At 36.0% G+C, this 21,971-nt stretch overlaps 3 protein-coding genes across 4 annotated transcripts; 1 reads left to right on the top strand and 2 right to left on the bottom strand.

Moving 5' to 3' along the window:
* Positions 1-348: 348 nt before the first annotated feature.
* LOC149615770 (uncharacterized) lies at positions 349-2,128 on the top strand. Of its 2 annotated transcripts, XM_089857478.1 has the most exons (3): positions 349-533; positions 1,477-1,566; positions 1,653-2,128. In XM_089857478.1, exons 1-3 carry the CDS (start codon positions 446-448, stop codon positions 1,949-1,951), a joined length of 477 nt encoding a protein of 158 aa, XP_089713604.1. In that variant the 5' UTR covers positions 349-445; the 3' UTR covers positions 1,952-2,128. The 2 variants fall into 2 exon arrangements, with proteins under 2 accessions (XP_089713604.1, XP_089713605.1); XM_089857479.1 differs by lacking the exon at positions 1,477-1,566.
* Positions 2,129-2,275: 147 nt separating this feature from the next.
* On the bottom strand, positions 2,276-4,752 carry LOC149615769 (glutamate receptor U1-like). Its single transcript, XM_089857072.1, has 7 exons — positions 4,705-4,752; positions 4,547-4,638; positions 4,018-4,105; positions 3,633-3,954; positions 3,347-3,564; positions 2,993-3,279; positions 2,276-2,826 (listed from the first exon to the last, which is right to left on the bottom strand). Exons 1-7 carry the CDS (start codon positions 4,750-4,752, stop codon positions 2,571-2,573), a joined length of 1,311 nt encoding a protein of 436 aa, XP_089713198.1. The 3' UTR covers positions 2,276-2,570.
* Positions 4,753-6,013: 1,261 nt separating this feature from the next.
* On the bottom strand, positions 6,014-14,233 carry sip1 (septin interacting protein 1). Its single transcript, XM_089857577.1, has 12 exons — positions 13,982-14,233; positions 13,312-13,633; positions 13,190-13,247; positions 12,912-13,127; positions 12,702-12,843; positions 11,445-11,730; positions 11,036-11,168; positions 10,743-10,936; positions 9,303-9,718; positions 8,567-8,773; positions 8,229-8,461; positions 6,014-6,346 (listed from the first exon to the last, which is right to left on the bottom strand). The coding sequence occupies exons 1-12, from the start codon at positions 14,088-14,090 to the stop codon at positions 6,173-6,175; spliced, it is 2,490 nt and encodes an 829-aa protein (XP_089713703.1). The 5' UTR covers positions 14,091-14,233; the 3' UTR covers positions 6,014-6,172.
* Between the last annotated feature and the right edge of the window lie 7,738 nt (positions 14,234-21,971).

Raw genomic sequence — 21,971 nt, 5'->3', positions numbered from 1 at the left:
AACGCTATAAGGTTACGTTGAACTGTAATAATAAACATGTGTTTTGACATTTTCACCTGTACACTACTATATCATTTCACGCGTATCCCTCAACAGGTACAGGAGTACAAATTTGAAAAAGCAAAGCGACGCCTTATTAGTTCATCGTAGGTCGTTCAATCAACGCAACGCGAAGGTACGAGGAGTTTAGTGGTTATTACTGTTTTGATTATTTCAACCTAAGCACGAAATCAAAGGTAGATTTCATGATTTGTTTGGATTAAACTATTGTCTTTTATTGTTCCCCACTTATTAAATTTAAGTGGTCAACACTATAATGTTCTTCATAACTGATTTTTAAAGGTTTATACAAGATTTTTGAGTACTGTATTGCAACCCTACCTGACTGGTTGGTTGGTGAATTAATTTGAAAGTGGCAAAATTGAGAAGATTATTTTATTATAAGATGATGTTTGGAAATCGTAACGTGAGATCACTTATTTGCACCATGGCACTTATTTTGGCCTTATCACTACACACTGCGGCATCTTACGGTAAATTTATATATTGATTTAAATCAAGTTAATTACCATTGTGTTTATCTATGGTGTGATAGTTTACGTTAGGGTTTGGTTAGGGTTAGGTTTAGGTTAAGGGTTTAGGTAAAGGCTTAGGTCAAAGGTTAGGGGATAAGGGGATACGGGGTTAAGGATTAGGGTTAGGTTAGGTTAGGTTTAGGTAAAGGCTTAGGTCAAAGGTTAGGGGATAAGGGGATACGGGGTTAAGGATTAGGGTTAGGTTAGGTTAGGTTAGGTTTAGGTTAAGGGTTTAGGTAAATTGATAAGGGTTTAGGTAAAGGCTTAGGTCAAAGGTTAGGGGATACGGGGATACGGGGTTAAGGATTAGGGATAGTTTAGGTTAGGTTAGGTTTGGGATAAGGGGTTAAGGATTAGGTGAGGTTTAGGTTAAGGGTTTAGGTAAATTGATAAGGGTTTATGTAAAGGCTTAGGTCAAAGGTTAGGGGATACGGGGTTAAGGATTAGGGTTAGGTTAGGTTAGGTTTGGGATAAGGGGTTAAGGATTAGGTTAGGTTTAGGTTAATTGTTTAGGTAAAGAGATAAGGGTTAAGATTAGTTTAAGGGTAAGATTTAGGGTTTTTACGTTAACAGTAAGGTTAAGGGTTAGAGTTAAGATTAGGGTTAGGTTAAGGTTAAGGGTTTAGGTCAGATTAGGGTTAGGATAAGGGATAAGATTTGTTTAAGAATTAGGATTAGGTTGGGTTAGGTTTGGTTAGGTTAAGATTAAGGTTTGGTTAGGTTAAGATTAAGGTTTAGGTTAAGATTAAGGTTTAGGTTAAGATTAAGGTTTGGTTTAACGGGAGGTCAGGTTACTGTCTTCTAACAGCATCAATATTCAAAAGCATGACAAAATAAATGTTTAAGATTTTACCTAAAATTCACCTACAACTTGCAACAAAACTGCGGAAATTTTTTTCAGTTTATACACCAAACCTGTGTCCAACAACTTATAAGCCGTATTGCGATAGTCAAGGCAATTGCGATTGCCCTTGCCAATCTGATGATGATTGTCAGTGTTATTGTTATTGTCGTGTTTTAAAAAACAATTATCAACTAAAGCATTTTAATTTTAACAGAAATTAGTTTTTTTCCCAGGTTTGGTATGTCCATCAACTACTACGGCCGATTGCAATAGCAACGGCAAGTGTAATTGCGTTTGCCAGACCAATTACGATTGCGAAGGATATTGCGATTGCCCACCCAATTCGGACCCATCAGAATGCAATCAAGATTATAATAAAAATTTCAAAGCGATGTGTATTGCCGATGACAAAGAAGAATATTCAAAATGTACAGCTTGCACTTTTTATAACGATGCGTTTAAAACTAAACCAAGTATCTTTGTATTGGTTATGGGAATAAGTTACGTGTTATTCGCTGTAAAGCTGCAATAGATTTGCACCACCCAAAACCGCGTCGATTCAATCAAACCCTGATTAGGGTTAACTTCAAGCCTAACTAGGGCCTAAATGTTGCTATATTTATTATTTATACAGTGGAATCTTAAGCCTAATATTCAAACTGATATAACGCAAAGTTTTAACACTAATTTGATGATAATTAAAGATGTTTTTTACCTTTTAGAAGTTCTTGTAGAGTCCAGTTATTTATTTGGCAATTTATGGAAATATTGTAGGTGTTTCTTGAAGGTACAAAGTTCAACTTCACAACTTACATCTGATTATCCAAGGCTTAGCAGGAGTATGAAAATTGACAAATGAAGCGTATTGTTCCATTTATTCAATAAGATACATTCCATCAATGTTCTAAATTAACTTAAATTACGTAGTAACCGCGACTAATTTTAATTAACACCTTTTAATTAAGCGAAAGTTATTAAAAAATCACAGCAAACGAAGCCGGTGTAACTATGTAGAAAATCATCCTTGGTAGAAACGCGTCTGAACTTTTCGATGGCGGGCGATCACGTGATGTGGCGCAGAGCAGAAGCAACAGAGTAAATGCAGAGTGAGTCAAGAAGAAACCCCTACCCGAATCCCCGATCATTCTAACTTAAAATATTTTTTGTTGTGCCTTTGAAGCTCTTTTAGCCCGTCTATTGTCAAGCCTAAATTTAATTAATTCCCCAATTAAGGCTATAGTTGAAAGAACCAATCCCATGAACCATAAAATGAATATTCCGTAAAATTCAGAGAAACCCATGGTCGACTCCCCCCTTTCCAAATCAGGAGCCACACACTTGTCCCAATCACGTAACATGTTACCCAGCCATACTGACATGATTCCTGATTCTGAGAACCGGTAAATTCTGCAAGAAAATACGCTGATCTGAACTGAACTACGTTTAAGTGAATTAAACATTACACCATAGTGTGGGTACTCATTTTAAAGGTCTCGAAAAGGGGAATCGAGCTATGTTTATTAAAATCATAAATACCCAAACCATAATTAAGAAAATTGGAAAATAATCTCACCTGTCGTCAATAGCGTCTTTAAAAGCTTGGGGCAATCGTTTATTCATGGTCAAATGCATGTTTGAAGGTATCAAGGGTTCTTTTCCGATATAAAACTTGGCGCCACCGGGTTCCGCGCACCTTTTACCAAGATAGTACGACACAGAGACGCTTTCAGATATAATAATTGACTTGCCCATCAAAACTTCTTCCAACGTATCCCTTGAATACACTGTCAAAACGGGAACGAAACCTTTCGCGTCCTCAATTAGCTTTGTTAGCTTGACCATGGCGTCCATTTTGGATCTCTGTAGTAGTGTAGAGGTCATTAAGAACGTCTTGAAGTAGGCCTACAAGACATCAGATCATACTTACACGTATCAGATCTTCGAAGGCAGAGTCCTTGAAGACCAAAATACGTTTTTGATCCAGTTTAGCCAGATCGTGGACGCTGTCGATGCGCGGAGGTTCAACTATGACCATCAAACTACTTTTAAATTGACCCATGAAGGCGTTCATCAAAGTTAGAACGGAAATACACCATAACATCAACGCGAAACGTGGGACGTCTCTATGGGGGTCTCGAGGCGTTGCTATTTATAGTTTAAGGGGGTCAACAAGAAATGAATTCTTAGGTGTGACCCGAATAGTGTCGCCTTACCTTCTAAAAACAGCGCAGCAAACATTCCAATGATCTTATCCAAGATATCATAACCCAAGTTAACTTTGGGTCCAATTCCGTCCAAGGTTTGCAGTACTTTATCAGCAACCGCCGATACAACTGACAGTAGTATCATAGCGGAAAAGATAGCGGCCCATACGTCCATATCGAATGTCATTAGTATTCCAAACAACTGTTTCGGCACTTCACCTTTGGCGCCGGAAACGATATTCAGCAAGGAAGTATGATAAGCTATGGTGAAGTGAGCCGGCTCCAGTCGTAAGGCGTTTGCAGTAGTTGCCATTAATATCAAATCGCTTTCCTGGAAACCAAGCATGACGCGATGTCCATCAAACAAGCATACAAATAGCTTAAGATAACTTACATTTCTCATAAACATTCCATAGAATCCATTCCAACTACCATCTTCCAATTTTTTACCCCAGTAGCCTGACTTGGCCACAAAACGGTACCTGACCATGTCAATTAAGTTTTTGTTTTAATACAGCGTATTTCAAAAAGGGTTCTAAATAATTCCATAAGTATGATATGCACTACCTATACTTTGTCGTAATGTTACTGCAGAGAGACTTACAGCAGCTCGAGATAACTAGTTCGAGAAGGAGAACGAGGGGGAACGAGTCAATTAAAGTCCTAAGTACACTCGGTGGTGGTTAATTAATTTTACAGCTAGGACTTATTTCCATCTAGGTCTTATTTAGTCTAAGTACTAAGCTCCCTTTAACAGCAGCGCCTCACCACTCACCAGGCCTCCCTCGCTTTACCTCCTCGAATCTATGACCTACCTCACTCACTCACTTCAAAATTACAAGCTCCAGTTTGTAACCAGAGATTAACAAACTTATGGCAGGAACATATCTTATGAATGGACTTATGCTAATTCATATACTTACGTAAAATTCAACGCTTTGGTAAAATCATCTAACATGTAAGAAACAACTCCACTAAGTTTTCCGTTTTCGTCCCAGTCTAGCCATGGTAACATCTAATTGACATTAAATTAAGATAAATTAAATTAATATTAATTGGAGTATTTTTTAAGTGTCCCTACCTTAATACTACATATTCTCAAATCGTGAACGCCCGTATTGTAAGGCATTATATTTAAGTAAAATTAAGTTTAAGTGATATTTTTTAAGTTCGACGATGGCTTTGTAAGTTAGTTGGTTGAATGTAGAAACCTTACTGACTAAAAATCTATTTGAAGTCGCAGTCAGTTATTCAGTTTTGTCAGCCCATAAATCAATTAGGGTGGGAACTAAAACCTTGTATTTGTCTTGAAATAATATATCTGTTCCTTGTTTTAAGTATTGGTCTTTGTTTTGAAATATATTCAAAGGGATATGTCCGCATGTCCGAGAGGTCCGATATTTCCAAAAAAAATCGGTAGCTATTCGCGATATCTGTAGGGAGGTTTAAAAGGAATCGTGAAATCTGTGATGAAAAAAAAAAAAGATCTCGCAGGAAATCTTCAAAGAAATCACTATATTTTTGACGAAATACCGAAGGAAAGATCGAAATCTTCGAACAAATTACGAAACCTTCGAAGAAATCACGAAATCTTCGAAGAAAGCATGAAATTTTCAACAATCACGACATCTAAGAAATCACGAAATCTTCGAAGAAATTACGAAACCTTATTAGAAATCACGAAATCTTCGAAGAAAGCATGAAATTTTCAACAATCACGACACCTAAGAAATTACGAAACCTTATTAGAAATCACGAAATCTTCGAAGAAAGCATGAAATTTTCAACAATCACGACATCTAAGAAATCACGAAATCTTCGAAGAAATTACGAAACCTTATTAGAAATCACGAAATCTTCGAAGAAATCACGAAATCTTAGAAGAAAGCATGAAATTTTCAACAATCACGACATCTTCGAAGTAATCACGGAATATTTGCAGAAACAACGAAATCTTCAAAGAATCCACGAAATCCTTGAGGAAATAATGAATTCATTGACAAAATCACGAACTCTTTGACATGAAATCATAATTTAAATCACGAAATCTCATAGGAAACCACGAAATCCCGCACCCTTTCTTGAGAAAGTCCGTCCCCTCGGTAATATCAATAAAATATAATTTCATCTCGCTGTTCATTTCATGACTAAACGTAAACACAAGCTATAAAATTCGTACGTAAAAGATGCAAATTAAGTTTATATTTACCAATATTTTTTAATCAAGGGGAACATATTATTATTATTATTGTTTTTATTATTATTATTCTTAAACCGCAGAATCCAAAGTAACCTTACAACAATAAGTATAACCAGAAGAAATAAGAGACACGTGATACACACGTCATAAAATAAATTTTATTCCAAAATGAATAAAAACGTAAGCCAAATTTATAAGAAATAAACGAACCATTTTATTATTTTAAATGATTTTTATACAATATGTACAGTTTGTTTCCCGTTAACAAATACGTAGTTTAGTTCATGAAACAATTTTTGTTTCACCGGACAAATAATAAAAAAAAAACAGCAATTAACTCATGACGACGTTACATGGCTATGTCTAACAAACTTTGTAAGGAAGTCGGAACCCAAGCTTTATCATTAAATACAAAAACAACGCCACGATCAATGTACATTGTTGAATTACCAAATCGGTAAACTTGTTTGCCCTCTTGGTAACGATTTGGAACAGGGGCAAATAAGATTCCAGCTTCCTCCGCCTGGAAATGAAACGAAACGAAACGAAATTGTTTCAAACATTTTTAATGCCTGTGCCTTTTACTGTTCGAAACATTTTTAATATCTGTCCCTTCAAGCGCTCCAAACACTTAACTTGATTGTTACAATATGTTCAGTTTCAAATTCCCTGAGTATTTTCCGTGATATTCCCTGACCTTATTATGCACTAACAATGTCACTATTTTTTTAGCGTATTTATAACATTATAACAATATTATTTGTCATAAACAATTCAACTTAATGTTCGAAACATTTTTAATATCTGTGCCTACAAGCGCCTCAAAAACCTAACTTGATTGTTATAATATGTTCCTTTTCAAATTCCCTGACTATTTCCCGTGATATTCCCTGACCTTATTATGCACTGACAATATCACCAGCATATTTATAACAATATTACTTATCTTAAACAATTCAACTTTGTGCTCGAAACATTTTTAATATCTGTCCCTACAAGCGCCTCAAAAACCTAACTTGATTGTTACAATATGTTCTGTTTCAAATTCCCTGAGTATTTCCCAGGATATTCCCTGACCTTATTTATTAGGCACTGACAATATCACCATATTACTTGTTATAAACAATTCAACTTAGTGTTCGAAACGTTTTTAATATCTGTGCCTACAAGCGCTCCAAAAACCTAACTTGATTGTTCCAATATGTTCTGTTTCAAATTGACTGAGTATTTCCCGTGATAATCCCTGACCTTATTAGGCACTAACAATGTTACTAGCGTATTTATAAGCATATTACTTACTATAAACAATTCAACTTAGTGTTCGAAACATGTTTAATATCTGGCCCTACAAGCGCTTCAAAAACCTAACTTGATTGTTACAAAATGTTCAGTACCATTTCCCGTGTTATTCCCTGACCTTATTAGGCACTAAAAGTGTCACCAGCATATTTATAACAATATTACTTGTCATAAACAATTCAACTTAATGTTCGAAACATTTTTAATATCTGTGCCTACAAGCGCTCCAAAAACCTAACTTGATTTTTACAATATGTTCTGTTTCAAATTCCCTAAAAATTTCCCGTGTTATTCCCTGACCTTATTGAGCACTAACAATGTTACTAGCGTATTTATAAGCATATTACTTACTATAAACAATTCAACTTTGTGTTCGAAACATTTTTAATATCTGTGCCTACAAGCGCTCCAAAAACCTAACTTCATTGTTACAATATGTTCAGTTTCAAATTCCCGTGATATTCCCTGACCTTATTAGACACTAACAATGTCACTAGCGTATTTATAACATTATAACAATATTACTTGTCATAAACAATTCAACTTTGTGTTCGAAACGTTTTTAATATCTGTTTCAAATTCCCTAACTATTTCCCGTGATATTCCCTAACCTTTTTACACATTAACAATGTCACCAGCGTATTTATAAGACTATTACTCATTATAAACAATTCAACACTTCGGACAATGATATAAAACACATTGTAACGAGCAACATTGCAATTTTAACAAACCCAAGAAATAATCCCAACTAATCCCTGACCTTCTTGACCCATTATAACACTCCCTGACCTTCTTGACCCATTATAACACTCCCTGACCTTCTTGACCCATTATAACACTCCCTGACCTTCTTGACCCATTATAACACTCCCTGACCTTCTTGACCCATTATAACACTCCCTGACCTTCTTGACCCATTATAACACTCCCTGACCTTCTTGACCCATTATAACACTCCCTGACCTTCTTGACCCATTATTAAACTCCCTGACTCCTCCAGACCCTCCCTAACCCGTTTATTGCGCAAGCCGCAAACCCTATTTCAATATCTGCACCGTCAAGTACTTCGTAAGCGTAAAGAAAGAAAGAAATATTTGACTTACCTTTTTCTCGATCATGTCTTTGAAGCTCATTGAGATAGAGGCGGCGGAAGAGGCTCCCCTAATGGCATGAGTAACCGAATCGTAAGTCCATTTACCAATTTTAGGCGGAGCTGGAACAGGTTGGGGTTCTTGGGCACCTGCGTAATTCATCTGGGGTCCCATCGGGTAGATTAAAGGTGCTTGAGGATTCGAAACAGCGTGATTCATGATATCCAGTGCTTTGTTAAAGTGATCTGTAGAATAAAAGTTGAATGATTCTGATCATGATGCTTTAACATTGCATTGAAGATATGTCGACCGATCATGACCATGATATTATGAAATGTTATCATTAGTACCTCGAATAATTGGATGGTTTTGAAGATTTGCGGAAACCATTGATTTCCAGCCCATGTACCACTTGGAGACTTCGTCATAGTTAGGGCTATGACTCAACCAAGTGCAAAGTACTTGAAGCCAACGCGGGAAGAAGCTCTTATCTAATAGGTTAACCATGGCTTGTTGAGGTAGCATGTCTTCCCAAGCCATAACCCACTGCCAAGTTTCTAAAAAATGCCAATTTCAAATATTTCGATGGGTTAAACTTTACGTATAAACTGATAACAGGGCGCAAAAGCAAGGGATAAACCCGGCGCGAAAGCAAGGGATAAACCCGGCGCAAAAGCAAGGGATAAACCCGGCGTAAAAGCAAGGGATAAACCCGGCGTAAAAGCAAGGGATAAACCCGGCACAAAAGCAAGGGATAACCCGGCACAAAAGCAAGGGATAACCCGGCACAAAAGCAAGGGATAAACCCAGCGCAAAAGCAAGGGATAAACCCAGCGCAAAAGCAAGGGATAAACCCGGCGCAAAAGCAAGTTATAACCCGGCGCAAAACAAAGACATAACCCATCGCAAAACAAAGAGATAACCCGGCACAAAACAAAGAGATAACCCGGCGCAAAAGCAAGGGATAACCCGGCACAAAACAAAGAGATAAGCCGGCACAAAACAAAGAGATAAGCCGGCACAAAAGAAAGAGATAACCTGGCACAAAAGCAAGAGATAATGCAATCCCAAAACATTACAACATACCTAATTGTTGTTGATGAGGATTAATAACATAACTGTGCATGGCCATGGTCAACTTGGGCAGAATATTGGATATGACAAAAGCTTCCATGGTACCTTTTGAGAAAACATTCCTCCATGGTTCCAGAATAAGTTTGGCGGAACAGTCATTTGGATACCAATTGGTCAAAGCCACGGCTAACTTGTGTCTAATTGGAGCATAGAGTGGTTCCAGACGATCGCCCATCAGGGGAAGCCAAGGATGAAGCCAGGCGTGAATGGGCATAGTGTCAGTAACGGGATTCCAGTCGTTTACTTCTTGTTCCAGACGCGGAAAGATCAGCTGGGTTAAACAATTCTCAAAGATCCAATTGGGAAGTAAAGGAATCCAATTTTCCAGGAGTTCAATGATGGCTTCTGGTTGACGAACTGGCCAATTCCTGGAGAGAAACAAATACACAACTCAATCCCCAACACCATCAACACCAACTCCCGCCGCCCCCGACATAATACGGTCGCCCCCGACAAAATACGGTCGCCCCCGACAAAATACGACCGTCCCCGACGAAATACGACCGTCCCCGACGAAATACGACCGTCCCCGACGAAATACGACCGTCCCCGACGAAATACGACCGTCCCCGACGAAATACGACCGTCCCCGACGAAATACGACCGTCCCCGACGAAATACGACCGTCCCCGACGAAATACGACCGTCCCCGACGAAATACGACCGTCCCCGACGAAATACGACCGTCCCCGACGAAATACGACCGTCCCCGACGAAATACGACCGTCCCCGACAAAATACGGCCGTCCCCGACAAAATACGACCGTCCCCGTCATAATACGACCGTCCCCGTCATAATACGGCCGTCCCCGACAAAATACGACCGTCCCCGACAAAATACGACCGTCCCCGACAAAATACGACCGTCCCCGACAAAATACGACCGTCCCCGACAAAATACGACCGTCCCCGTCATAATACGACCGTCCCCGACAAAATACCGTCGTCCCCGACAAAATACCGTCGTCCCCGACAAAATACCGTCGTCCCCGACAAAATACGACCGTCCCCGACAAAATACCGTCGTCCCCGACGAAATACCGTCGCCCCCGACGAAATACCGCCGTCCCCGACGAAATACCGTCGCCCCCGACGAAATACCGCCGCCCCCGACGAAATACCGCCGCCCCCGACGAAATACCGTCGCCCCCGACGAAATACCGTCGCCCCCGACGAAATACCGTCGCCCCCGACAAAATACCGTCGCCCCCGACAAAATACCGTCGCCCCCGACAAAATACCGTCGCCCCCGACGAAATACCGTCGCCCCCGACGAAATACCGTCGCCCCCGACGAAATACCGCCGTCCCCGACAAAATACCGTCGTCCCCGCCAAAATACCGTCGCCCCCGACAAACTCCGCCATACCCATAAAATAAAATTTCTACTTACAATGCGGCTCTCCTCATGGCGGGCATCCAAACATCCCAAATAAGTTGATGATAGGGGTCAAAGTTGCCTTCAACATTATCCAAATTGGTCCTGGACCTTTCCTCCGTTTCCAAGATATCCTTCCAGGTTTTAAATAAGTCCAATCCAAAGTACGGGTTCTTTAAAGGATCCCATTGTTCCAAAAACTTCTTGACCTATTTCAATAAATAAATAAACAACAATTAACGATTATTTTGCATAAAATTAAGCTTTATTTTAATTTTTAACATTTCTATAAAATTTACGATACTTACCAGAGGAAAGACGATGGTAACTGCCAAATCAGATAGTTCGTAGAGTTTATACTCTTCGTAATAATCACTTTCCAATTTTTTAAAGATGGCGGCGGCTTCCACTAAAGTCAGAGACGTTTCTTTATGTTCCAAACTGAAATAAACATAAATATATCCCGAAAAACGTACAATTAAATTAAAAAATTAAAATTCCAATAATTATTAATTAGTTAAATCAATAAAAATAGGCTTAAAAGTAATTTATAATTAGTTAAATCAATAAAAATAGGCTTAAAAGTAATTTATAATTAGTTAAATCAATAAAAATAGGCTTAAAAGTAATTAAAAGACACTTAAAAGGTCAAAAAAGGTCAAAAGCGTGTACCCATCATGTAGAGATACCGTAAATTAAAATTTAAAACGTTTGTACCTGTTAATAAGATTTAAAAGTTCCGTCACGTGATCAATTTGTATTTTTTCTCTATCGAGAAGAGTTTTAAGTTGTTGATCTTCGTGTTGAAGAGAAACGACTCGATCTTTACATCGACTCAATTCGCGATCATTTCGGAGAATTGATTGTTCCGTCATATCAACTAAGAGCTCCAAATTGTGCTCCAATTCGGGAAGAGCAAAGTGAGTTCCTTTACTAACGCGTTCTTCTTCGTTATCGTCTTCCAAATCAGGTTTACTGTGCTGTTGATGAATTTGATGGTAACCTGTGTGTGTGTAAAAAGGGTTTATCGAAGGTTAGCGTCAAATGAAAGGGAAAAATGTTTAAATTTGTTGGTTTTATCGGGTAGTAGGTCTAAAATAGGCCTATTGTTGAGGAAGTAATTAAAAGGGCTTCAAAATGAAACCAAAATCAACAAAATCGGATGAAATTAACAAATTTTTACAGTTGCAGCCTTGGAATGGGTTAAATTTACATTGGTATACTATGTAATTTTAACCCATTCCAAGATTGAAAATTGTTTTTGTCGAGTTTGGTCTCATTTTAAAGGTAATTTAAATCTCTATTCAAATCTTAAAAAAGATTAGGCATTTTGACAAAAATGAAACCAAAATCAACAAAATCGGTTGAAATTAACAAATTTTTACAGTTGCAGTCTTGAAATGGGTTAAATTTACATTGGTGTACTATGTAATTTTAACCCATTCCAAGATTGAATTTTCTTTTTTGTCGAGTTTGGTCTCATTTTAATGGTAATTTAAATCTCTATCAAAATATGCGCTGTAATCTTAAAAAAGATTAACCATTTTGACAAAAATGAAACCAAAATCAAAAAAATCGGATGAAATTAATAAATTTTTACAGTTGCAGTCTTGGAATGGGTTAATTTTACATTGGTTTACTATGTAAATTTAACCCATTCCAAGATTGTAAATTATTTTTGTCGAGTTTGGTCTCATTTTAAAGGTAATTTAAATCTCTATCCAAAAATATGCTGCAATCTTAAAAAAAATTAGCCATTTTGACAAAAATAATAAAAAACTTAAAAAAAAATGTTTTCATCCTTGGAAAGGGTCAAAATTAATTGATTTTAAAGGGGAATTTTAACCCCATTCCAAGAATGAAATGAAATCAATTGAAGTAAACATAAAAATAAAACAGCCTCAAAGTAAAAAAAAAAAAAAAAAAAAAAAAGGTAGCTAAATATTGGGTAAAAAGGTTGTGTTCACACCTCACCTGATAACACGCGTTGTTCTGGCCCTGTCATATCAATTACCTTCACACTACTCAGGTTGCTAAAATCTCCTAATTTCTTGTAAGCCCCTTCTGATTTTACGTCCTCCACAGTTTTATAGACATATTTCACTTTAGTTTCTTCCTAAACGATCAAAAACACTCCGTTATTTAATTAAAAACATCCCAAATTAATTAACAAATTTAACGAACCCCTTGTTTCTTTTTCCATAAATGAAGATTCTCTCGAACCTTTCTCTTATCATCCTTCTCATCATCATCAGAATGAACTGTTAAGACTGGTTTGGGCGTCACGTGTTCGGGTCCATAAAGACCGAGTGCACCTTTCCCCTCACGTTTCTTTGCTTGAATTGGGGTCACGATCCCCTGTCCATCTTTCCCTAAACCTGTGCCTGGTTTGTAACCCATCTTAAACCCAAATAATTAATCTTAATTATGATTTAATTGCCTTTAAAATTAATTAAACGTACTTGTTTCATCATTTTGGAAGCAATTCCCCGTGTATATTTTTCCCATCCTCCGAGTGGCCTGTAATATTTTTTGTTAATTTGTTTCTAGGCCTAATTGGTGTAAAAAGGTGTTAAAAACTTACATATCTCCTTGTCCAGGAGTTCCCTGATCCCCAACACCCGCAAATCGCCGGTTTCTATTCCCCCCAAACCCACTTCTTCCACCTGAAGAGATTCCCCTACGTTGTTGTTGTTGTTGTTGTGGTCTGTATGTTTTAATTTCTTCTTCATCACTAGAACCCCCTTTATCTTCATTTTCCTTAGTTTTCTCTGGTTTTTTATTATCTTTAAACCCTCCACTGATGAAATTAATCGGTGCGGTAAAGTCCTTTTTACCACGAGAGTCCGAACCAAAGCTTGGACGATTATCACCCTCATCTTCGTCACTATCATCAGCCCATATGCCTATAAATTAATTTTCCCATCTGATTTTAATTATTATTTAGACTCTAACTATGTTTTATTGATTAAAATGTTCCTCTAACGAACTAATTTAATTAGATTTATTAATATTTTACTAATTTTAATTATAAATACGTCTACAAAATCGAAAATGCAAGAAAATAGACCATTTAATTTTATTTATGTTTCCCAGCTTATTTTACTTATTATTTAGGCTCTAACTATGTTTTATTGATTAAAATGTTCCTCTAACGAACTAATTTAATTAGATTTATTAATATTTTACTAATTTTAATTATAAATACGTCTACAAAATCGAAAATGTTATTTAGAAAATAGGCCAAGGCTTACCGTATATTTGTTGATGTTTTGTAGGCCTTCTTCTACCAGTACCGGGTCTATTAAATTCATTTTGAAGATCCCAGTCTGTTATTTCGAAAGCTTCCATTTCCACAGCCATTTTTGACTAATTGTACGCGTTTTAAACACCTTTAATTAACGATAAATTTAATTATTTACGTTGGAAACCGGATTTCTTAGTTCCGGAGCAGTCAGCCCTTGAAAAAGAAAACCAAGCCTAGTGAAGAATATAGACTAAATGACGCCATTTTGGCCTATTCGAAACAAAACCCTATCAGGTAGCGCCACCTAGCAAACAAAAAGTAAACTATTTTCAAATTTATTGCAACCACGTGTTAATGACAAGTGCATTTAATTACTAGGGCCTATTTACGAAAAACAAAACTAAACTGTATAATAAATTAAATTACTTTGAAACAACTTTACATAATTATATGGTGACACTTTTGTCGTCTGTTAAGTTAAGAATTAACGTATTATTTAAAAAACTAGTAACTTAATTTAACTTGTTTAATACTCGGTCGACTTCATCAGAACAAATATATTTTACCTTTATATTTATACTAGCGTCATCGCAAAAGTGATCAAAACACTTTCAAGGATAGATTTTATGGGTCAGTCTGGACATCACCTAAACAATAAATAATATCATAAGTTTATAAGATATGTTCCTTCCATAAGTTTGTTTAATTAATATCTGGTCATGACAAACTGAAAGGCTTGTAATTTTGAAGTGAGTGAGGTAGGTCATAGATTCGAGGAGGTAAAGTGAGGGAGGCCTGGTGAGTGAGTGGGGCGCTGCTGTCAAAGGGGGCTTAGTAATGCGGACTAAATAGGAGTGCCTAGATGGAATAGGTCCTAGCTGCAAAATTAATTAACCACCACCGAGTGTACTTAGGACTTCAATTGAATTCTCGCTTCCGTCGTTCTCCTTCTCGAACTAGTTATCTCGAGCTGCTGTAAGTCTCTCAGTACCATTACGAATCGTATAGGTAGTGCATGAATACTTATGGTGAACATATCTTATAAACTTATGATAATATTTGTATTTGCAATAAAATCAGTCTAAGGCTCCTTTAGCTGCGAAGTAAATCATTATTCACAGAAATGTTTTACGTAAGATTACATAAGAAACAATCAAGCCAGATGCGGGCGAATAGTTCGATAACTCTAACAAAGAGTTGTTTTAACACAAAAGCCCAGGGATAACAAGCAATTTCCCACCATCTGCCTATAATACGTTTAGCCAAAGCTATTCAATTTGATTACACGACATTACTTAATAGGTCAACTTAGAAGATTTTTCTAGACATATTATTTCAGCGGAAAGAATTAATATGGTAGCAAAATAATAATTGAAAATTAGGCCTATATATTTTTCTATTTAAATTTTATCGTATTTTAGTTTAGTTTAGTGGTACGAACTATTTTGGGAAAGGCCTAGAAATTAAGTTATTTTAATTTGTCAAAATCTGGAACCATGAACTTTATTGCTGCAAAACAAAGCAGTGCACAACTAATTAATGATTACCAAGAATGCATACAGCTAATAGGAATAATAGTGTAACCAGATTTCCATTTTCACTCAACGTATCTAGGCGGATTTTATGGGAAGAGCTAGACTAATCATTATATATGATGAATTTTACTTCGTGAATAATCTATCTCACTGCGCCTTGTTTTGTACGACCCTAGGAACTCTTGGACCAACAATACAGGGTGTTCATTCATTCCAAAAAGGGTTAAGGGTAATTATAGTTTGTTGAAGTACAATCATGCAGTGGGATGCATTCAGGGATGGTAAGTTCTATGGAAATCAATCAATCAAGCAATCTCGAGTCCGAAAATGTATTTAACATCTATACTTCTATGACCACACCGATTTTGTTTGACCCCCCATAAGGGACATGTACTGTAGCACCCCTAACACAAGTTAAAGTTATGAACATTGATTGGAAACAGTGTTTTATGGATGACCCCCTTAATTAAATTAATTAGTAATCATTGTCTTTCAATGTTTGTTACATAAATTTAAGTAAGGGGGTCATCCATGAAACACTGTTTCCAATCAATGTTCATAAGTTTAACTTGTGTTAAGGTTAAGGGGGTCTACATACCTTGTGGGGGCAAAATTTGTCATGGAAGTATATAGGCCTAGAATATTTTCCACTCAAAAAATCCCGGGCAAGATTACGTAAAGCTCGGTTAGTTTATTCCATTGCAAGGAAAAAATATAAGAATCCAATTATTTCTTGCCGAGAGGAAAATCAATCGACTAGATAAAAAATCCTTACAAAGGATAACAATGGTTGTTGTTCAAATAGAGTATATTTTATCGCATCTGCTTTATTAAGAAACGTATAACCAAATTTCCACGTAGTATCAACAACCGTTATGTTTCATCCTTAGTAACTCAATCTAATAAATAAATACGAATGGTTTTGTTTGTGCAAGCTGAAAACTCCATGTCAAAATAATTCATAGACTGGTTAATATGATCACTAAAACTGAACGCAAGTTCTTTTCCCGCTCAAGTTGCAACTTCTCAATTTATACTCCCTTCAAATTTTTGAAACCTAGCCCACCAAATCAGCAGATTCCATAGACCGGTTAATATGATCAACGAAACTGAACGCACTATCTTTTTCCGCTCAAGTTGCAACTTCACTCAATTTATACTCCCTTCAGATTTGAAACTTAGCCCACAAAGTCAACAGATTCCATAGACCGGTTAATATGATCAATCGAACTGAACGCACGTCCTTTCCCGCTCAAGTTGCAACTTCTCATTTGAAACTAGCTGGCACAATTTCTAGATAATTTGATAAAGTCTATATCCTTCGTAACACGGTTGAATTCGAAATACCGGAAGAACGCTCCAGTTTTTTTGGGGGTGGTTACAAAAACAAAGGGATTTTAAGATGAAAGTAAGGCAATATAACTTTGAACAAATCGGATTAAATTCGGTTGGAAACTGGGCAAAGTTGCCTCATCTAGACGTTAGGCTTAACTTTGGGGACCTCGTTTCTTGATGTGCCCCAATTTTGAGGCCCCTTATATACCACCATTAAGTTGTTATATTATTTCTTCGAAATTTTGACAAAGCTGGCTTTGGAGTGTTTGTGTCACTGAATTTTTGGAACGATTCTATATACTGTATATAAACTTCGGACTTTTTAGGCCTATTTCTTTCAAATTGAGTTCATTATTTGTTCACGTAGGAATAAATACAGCTAATAGGAAACATTGAGCCCCTATAAATATCCCGTGTTTATTTCTATGAATTCTGTTTTTGTGGGTACTGGGCTTGAGATCTTACTATCCACGTCACGCCTCATAATTCTAATGGCGTCTTTCTAACTGTCGTTTCATTGGTTGCATGGTAGCAACGCGATGTCCTAGTCGCTAGCAAGGTAGATTATAAATTCGCTATGGGTAAAAATTTGTCGTACATAATGGTTAGTCTAGTTAGCTCCTCCCACAAAATCCGTGCCTAGATACGTTGAGTGAAAATGGATGACTACACAATCATTCCTAGTAGCTGTATACATTATTGGTTCTGTTAAAATCTAAACTTGTTGACAAAAAAATCTTTTCATACTGACACATTTCAATAAATTGGTTACAGACGCGATTTCAAAATTTATTTCAATAAAGATATTTAATCTACGATAATAATTTCCCTGAATCAAAAATAGAACTAATTTCTAAGGTATCAATTGCGAAATTTTATTTCCAACGTATAGCAAGTTCAGTTTGACCCCAAACAAAGCCACATTGACCCTTCCAGCACTTTTAGGAAATCTTATAATGGTCAAAATCAAATCAAATTGACCTGGTCCGCAGCCCTATTGTTCGTTCGAACGTACGATGACCCTCTAGAATTGAAGTCCACTTAATATTAGGGGCCAATAAACGCGGTTCAGGTATGGACAGTGGTTATCAGCCCACGAAAACTTAATAAAAGCATAAGTTTATAAGATATGTTCCTTCCATAAGTTTGTTCAATTAATCTCTGGTCATGACAAACTGAAAGGCTTGTAATTTTGAAGTGAGTGAGTGAGGTAGGTCATAGATTCGAGGAGGTAAAGCGAGGGAGGCCTGGTGAGTGAGTGGGGCGCTGCTGTCAAATGGGGCTTAGTAATGCGGACTAAATAGGACCTAGATGGAATAGGTCCTAGCTGCAAACACAACAGAGTGTACTTGGGACTTCAATTGACTCGCTTCCGTCGTTCTCCTTCTGGAACTAGTTATCTCGAGCTGTAAGTCACTCAGTAGCATTACGAATCGTATAGGTAGTGTCATACTTATGGAGCGAACATATCACTTATAAACTTATGATAAAAGTAAAAAGCGCGGGACTGCTGTAGGGTTTCTGCTGTACGAACCCAACACTCACTACCCACGATACGAACTTAGCGCCAAATAACTTCAAAAGGCGGGAATCATACGCCTCAAACACGTGCATGCAGTACAACGAAAACGCGTTTTAAGATACGGCAGTTCATGGTATGTCTATGTAGGTTTTAGTATTGGTTAATGTAAGGGCTGCTGTTTTCGTTAGGGATTATATTATTGTTATCAGTTCAAGGGTTTCTATTGTTAAGAAAATATTTTGAGAGTTGATGTAAGGATGGTGAGATTACTTTTAAGTTTTGTAGGTTGAACTTTGAACTTTATGTTCTTAATATTATTGTGATGTAATGGTTACTGACTATCATTCACGAAATTTAAGGTAATGATTATAAATGAATAATTGTGAATATATAAAATTAGAAATTAATAAATAAATAATTGTAAATATTTAAAATTATGAATTAATAGATAAATAATTGTAAATATATAAAATTATAATTAAATAGATAAATAGTTGTAAATATATAAAATTATAATTACATAGATAAATAGTTGTAAATATATAAAATTATAAATAAATAAATAATTGTAAATACATAAATTTATAAATAAATCATGGTAAATATATAAAATTAAAAAATTGCAAATAAATAATAATAAATATACGATTTTAAATAAATAATAATAAATATATGATTTTAAATAAATAATAATAAATATATGATTTTAAATAAATAATAATAAATATATGATTTTAAATAAATAATACTAAGTACATATAATTTCAAATAAATAATTGTTAGTATATACAATTTCAAATAAATATGAATAAAATCATGTATATTCCTGACTTTAGGTGAAGCCAACATTTAGGGGAACTAAACCTAATGTATTTTCCCATAGCCCCTGTAGAAATGTTTCTCACGCTACACTTCAACGTCTACGGACAAGACAGCTTACAGGCGTATTTATAATTAAAAATATAAAAATCGTAATAAATTAAGATGCACGTGACTTTGTGACGTTATTACTTCCTACTAAAACACGAGACAAGTATTAACCGGAAGACGAATATAATAATTTTAATTAACTTAGCGCCAAGTCTTTCTTAATTAAAAACTGACCTAGATTGACATCAAGTTTGTTTTCGGGTGAAAAGGATCATCTTAAGAATCTACGTATTCGTTGCTGTGACGTCACGTACGGGTATTTACGGCTCCGTATCCTTCACTAGTAATTTTGGCTTTTCAGTCAATTTAAGGTTTGGAAAAATACGTCATAAACAAAGTTGTTTTTATTCTTAAGAAAAGAGATATATTTAAATTGTTTTGTTTACTAGATTGTTTACAACAGTGGATGACAGCTTGTATATTTTACGCAGTTCAATAATATAGGGCTAAAATCTAATTTCAAGGTTAAAATGACTCACAATTGTTAAGCCTAAATTGAAGTTTAAAACTTTTTAAAATTGTTAAGCCTAATTAGAAATTCGAAAACACAAACATTTGTTAAGTCTATTTTAAAGATTAAAACCTTTCACAATTGTTAAGCCTAATTTGAAGTTTAAAACCTTTTACAAAAGCTAAGCCTAATTTTAAGTTTAAAACCTTTTACAAAAGCTAAGCCTAATTTGAAGTTTTAAACCTTAAAAAATTGCTAAGCCTAATTTGAAGATCTTTTCTTTAACAGTTGTTAAGTCTAATATAAAACGTTTTCCATGAACGCTAAGCCTAAAAGCCTAAGAAAATAAACAATACCTAAGCCTAATTTTAAAGAAGTGTGATTTACATTACGTAACAGCAACCAAAATGACATAATCATTGGATTAAAAAAATCCTTATTAACTAACATCCGCATTGACAATTGTTTCAAGAGAAAAAAAAACCCCACAATAAGGTTTCAACGGATAAGTGGCGTGATATCGAAACCAGTTCACACCATCTCAAAAAACCTTAATTAGATACAAAGCAATCACAACTAACCCTAACATACTCCGTACGAACATGGCTCCCAATTCGAAGAAAAACCTTGCCACGACAACATAACTTGAAACCAATTTAACATTACGAAAACCGGTTTCCTACGGGAGATCAGTTTCACCTTAAGTTGTCGTTTTCACAAGGGCTTCCTCCTGGACATAGGAAGTTGAACTGAGTATATTCAACCGTTCCTTAATGAGTTCAAAGAGCTGATATTATTATTTGTTGTGGGTTATTCCATAGATTTTTATCACCTGACTTTATGATGACGTTGATTATGACGTAAGACAGGTGTTAAGAAAAGGCTTATCAAGATAAAACAACTCTGATTAAGTTAATTAATTGCTTGGGTTTCGGTTCATTGTTTATATAGCCATGGACTTTGCGTTATTCTAAAAAAACTAGCATACAATTATTAAATATTATTAGGAATACACAAATCTACTAGGAATCATTGTGCTACATCCATTTTTACTCAACGTATCTAGGCGGATTTTGTAGGAGGAGCTAAATAGATAGATTAATCATTATGTATGACGAATTTTATCAGGCGAATTTATAATCTATGTTGCTGCAAGTTGCACCTCGCGATCGCCTAGAACCTCACGTTGTTACCCAACCAATGAAATAACAGTTAGAAAAGCACCAGGCGTGACGCGATAGAAAGTACCATCAGAATTATAAGACGTGACGCGATAGTATATTCTCAAGCCCCTCCCACAAAACACGCATAGAAATTAACACGGGACACTATTATTCCTAGTAGCTGTATGCATTAATTATACTATACATCATAATGTTTGTATTTTAAGTCCGGTTTTCTAGTCCCCTATAGGGTTTATTTATAATATCCATAATATACAATATGATATGTTTAATCTTGACAAATCCGGGTTTGACTAAGCATTGACATTCTAATCTTCTAGACACATAAACTTGGTAATCTCAAGTAAGTTAAACACACAAGTATTGTAAACGTTTTTTTCACCAAGGCCAACCTTAAGGAAGAAGTAACATTGAAAAGCAAGCACGTTTTTCAAAATCGCCAGATACATTTTAAAACCAGAAGTGTTTAGTTCACTAGCACCTAAACACTTTGGACCTACCTAACCTCTGAAGAAAGAAATAAAGGATTTGGAACTAATCCAAATAACTCGCTGAAAGAGTTTAAAAAGAACCACGAGAACCTAACTGTGAATGATTTTTAAAAAAATGGTTGCGAAACGTCCATAATTTAAAATAAGTTTTATGCTAGACTTATAATTATGTATGTATGATCAGAAGGGGATAATCGAAGAAGTGTGAAAGGACACTCTGTATCCTCTTAATATGCTTTAGTTGTGCCACGTGATTCTTCCCTGGCGAGGGAATCTTTTTTGATTCATCAAAGTTAATTAGGGTGAATTCTATAACTGTTTGTTGGTAATTACTAAATCCCCATTCAGCAATCAAGTAGGCACAAACCTTGATTGTCTTGACGTGGGACAAAAATTAATCCACAAGCGCATGCATGCGCCTTGGCAAATAGTTAAGCAGCGCTAATAGCTATAGCAATGATGAGGGAACTATTTAAAATGGCGTATGTGCATGCGTGATTCGGTTTAGTAATTAACCTTGCTATAAATGCTAAGGGATGTTGTTAGAAA

Source organism: Phalangium opilio, unplaced genomic scaffold (genome assembly GCF_054372755.1).
Source record: "Phalangium opilio isolate 3A_F unplaced genomic scaffold, DU_Popi_V2 ptg000217l_1, whole genome shotgun sequence".
NCBI lineage: Eukaryota > Metazoa > Arthropoda > Arachnida > Opiliones > Phalangiidae > Phalangium > Phalangium opilio.
This window is presented reverse-complemented; position numbering and strand designations above follow the sequence as displayed.

Coding starts and splice junctions, on each gene's coding strand:
- LOC149615770 (XM_089857478.1), top strand. CDS start 446: ATGATGTTTGGAAATCGTAACGTGAGATCACTTATTTGCACCATGGCA. Junction 534..1,476: donor ACACACTGCGGCATCTTACG/GTAAATTTATAT, acceptor AATTTTTTTCAG/TTTATACACCAAACCTGTGT. Junction 1,567..1,652: donor TTGCCAATCTGATGATGATT/GTCAGTGTTATT, acceptor TTTTTTTCCCAG/GTTTGGTATGTCCATCAACT.
- sip1 (XM_089857577.1), bottom strand. CDS start 14,090: ATGGCTGTGGAAATGGAAGCTTTCGAAATAACAGACTGGGATCTTCAA. Junction 9,719..10,742: donor GCCATGAGGAGAGCCGCATT/GTAAGTAGAAAT, acceptor GTTTCTCTCCAG/GAATTGGCCAGTTCGTCAAC. Junction 8,462..8,566: donor AAACCATCCAATTATTCGAG/GTACTAATGATA, acceptor TTTATTCTACAG/ATCACTTTAACAAAGCACTG.
- LOC149615769 (XM_089857072.1), bottom strand. CDS start 4,752: ATGCCTTACAATACGGGCGTTCACGATTTGAGAATATGTAGTATTAAG. Junction 3,955..4,017: donor ATGGAATGTTTATGAGAAAT/GTAAGTTATCTT, acceptor CTTGGTTTCCAG/GAAAGCGATTTGATATTAAT. Junction 3,565..3,632: donor TGCTGCGCTGTTTTTAGAAG/GTAAGGCGACAC, acceptor AACTATAAATAG/CAACGCCTCGAGACCCCCAT.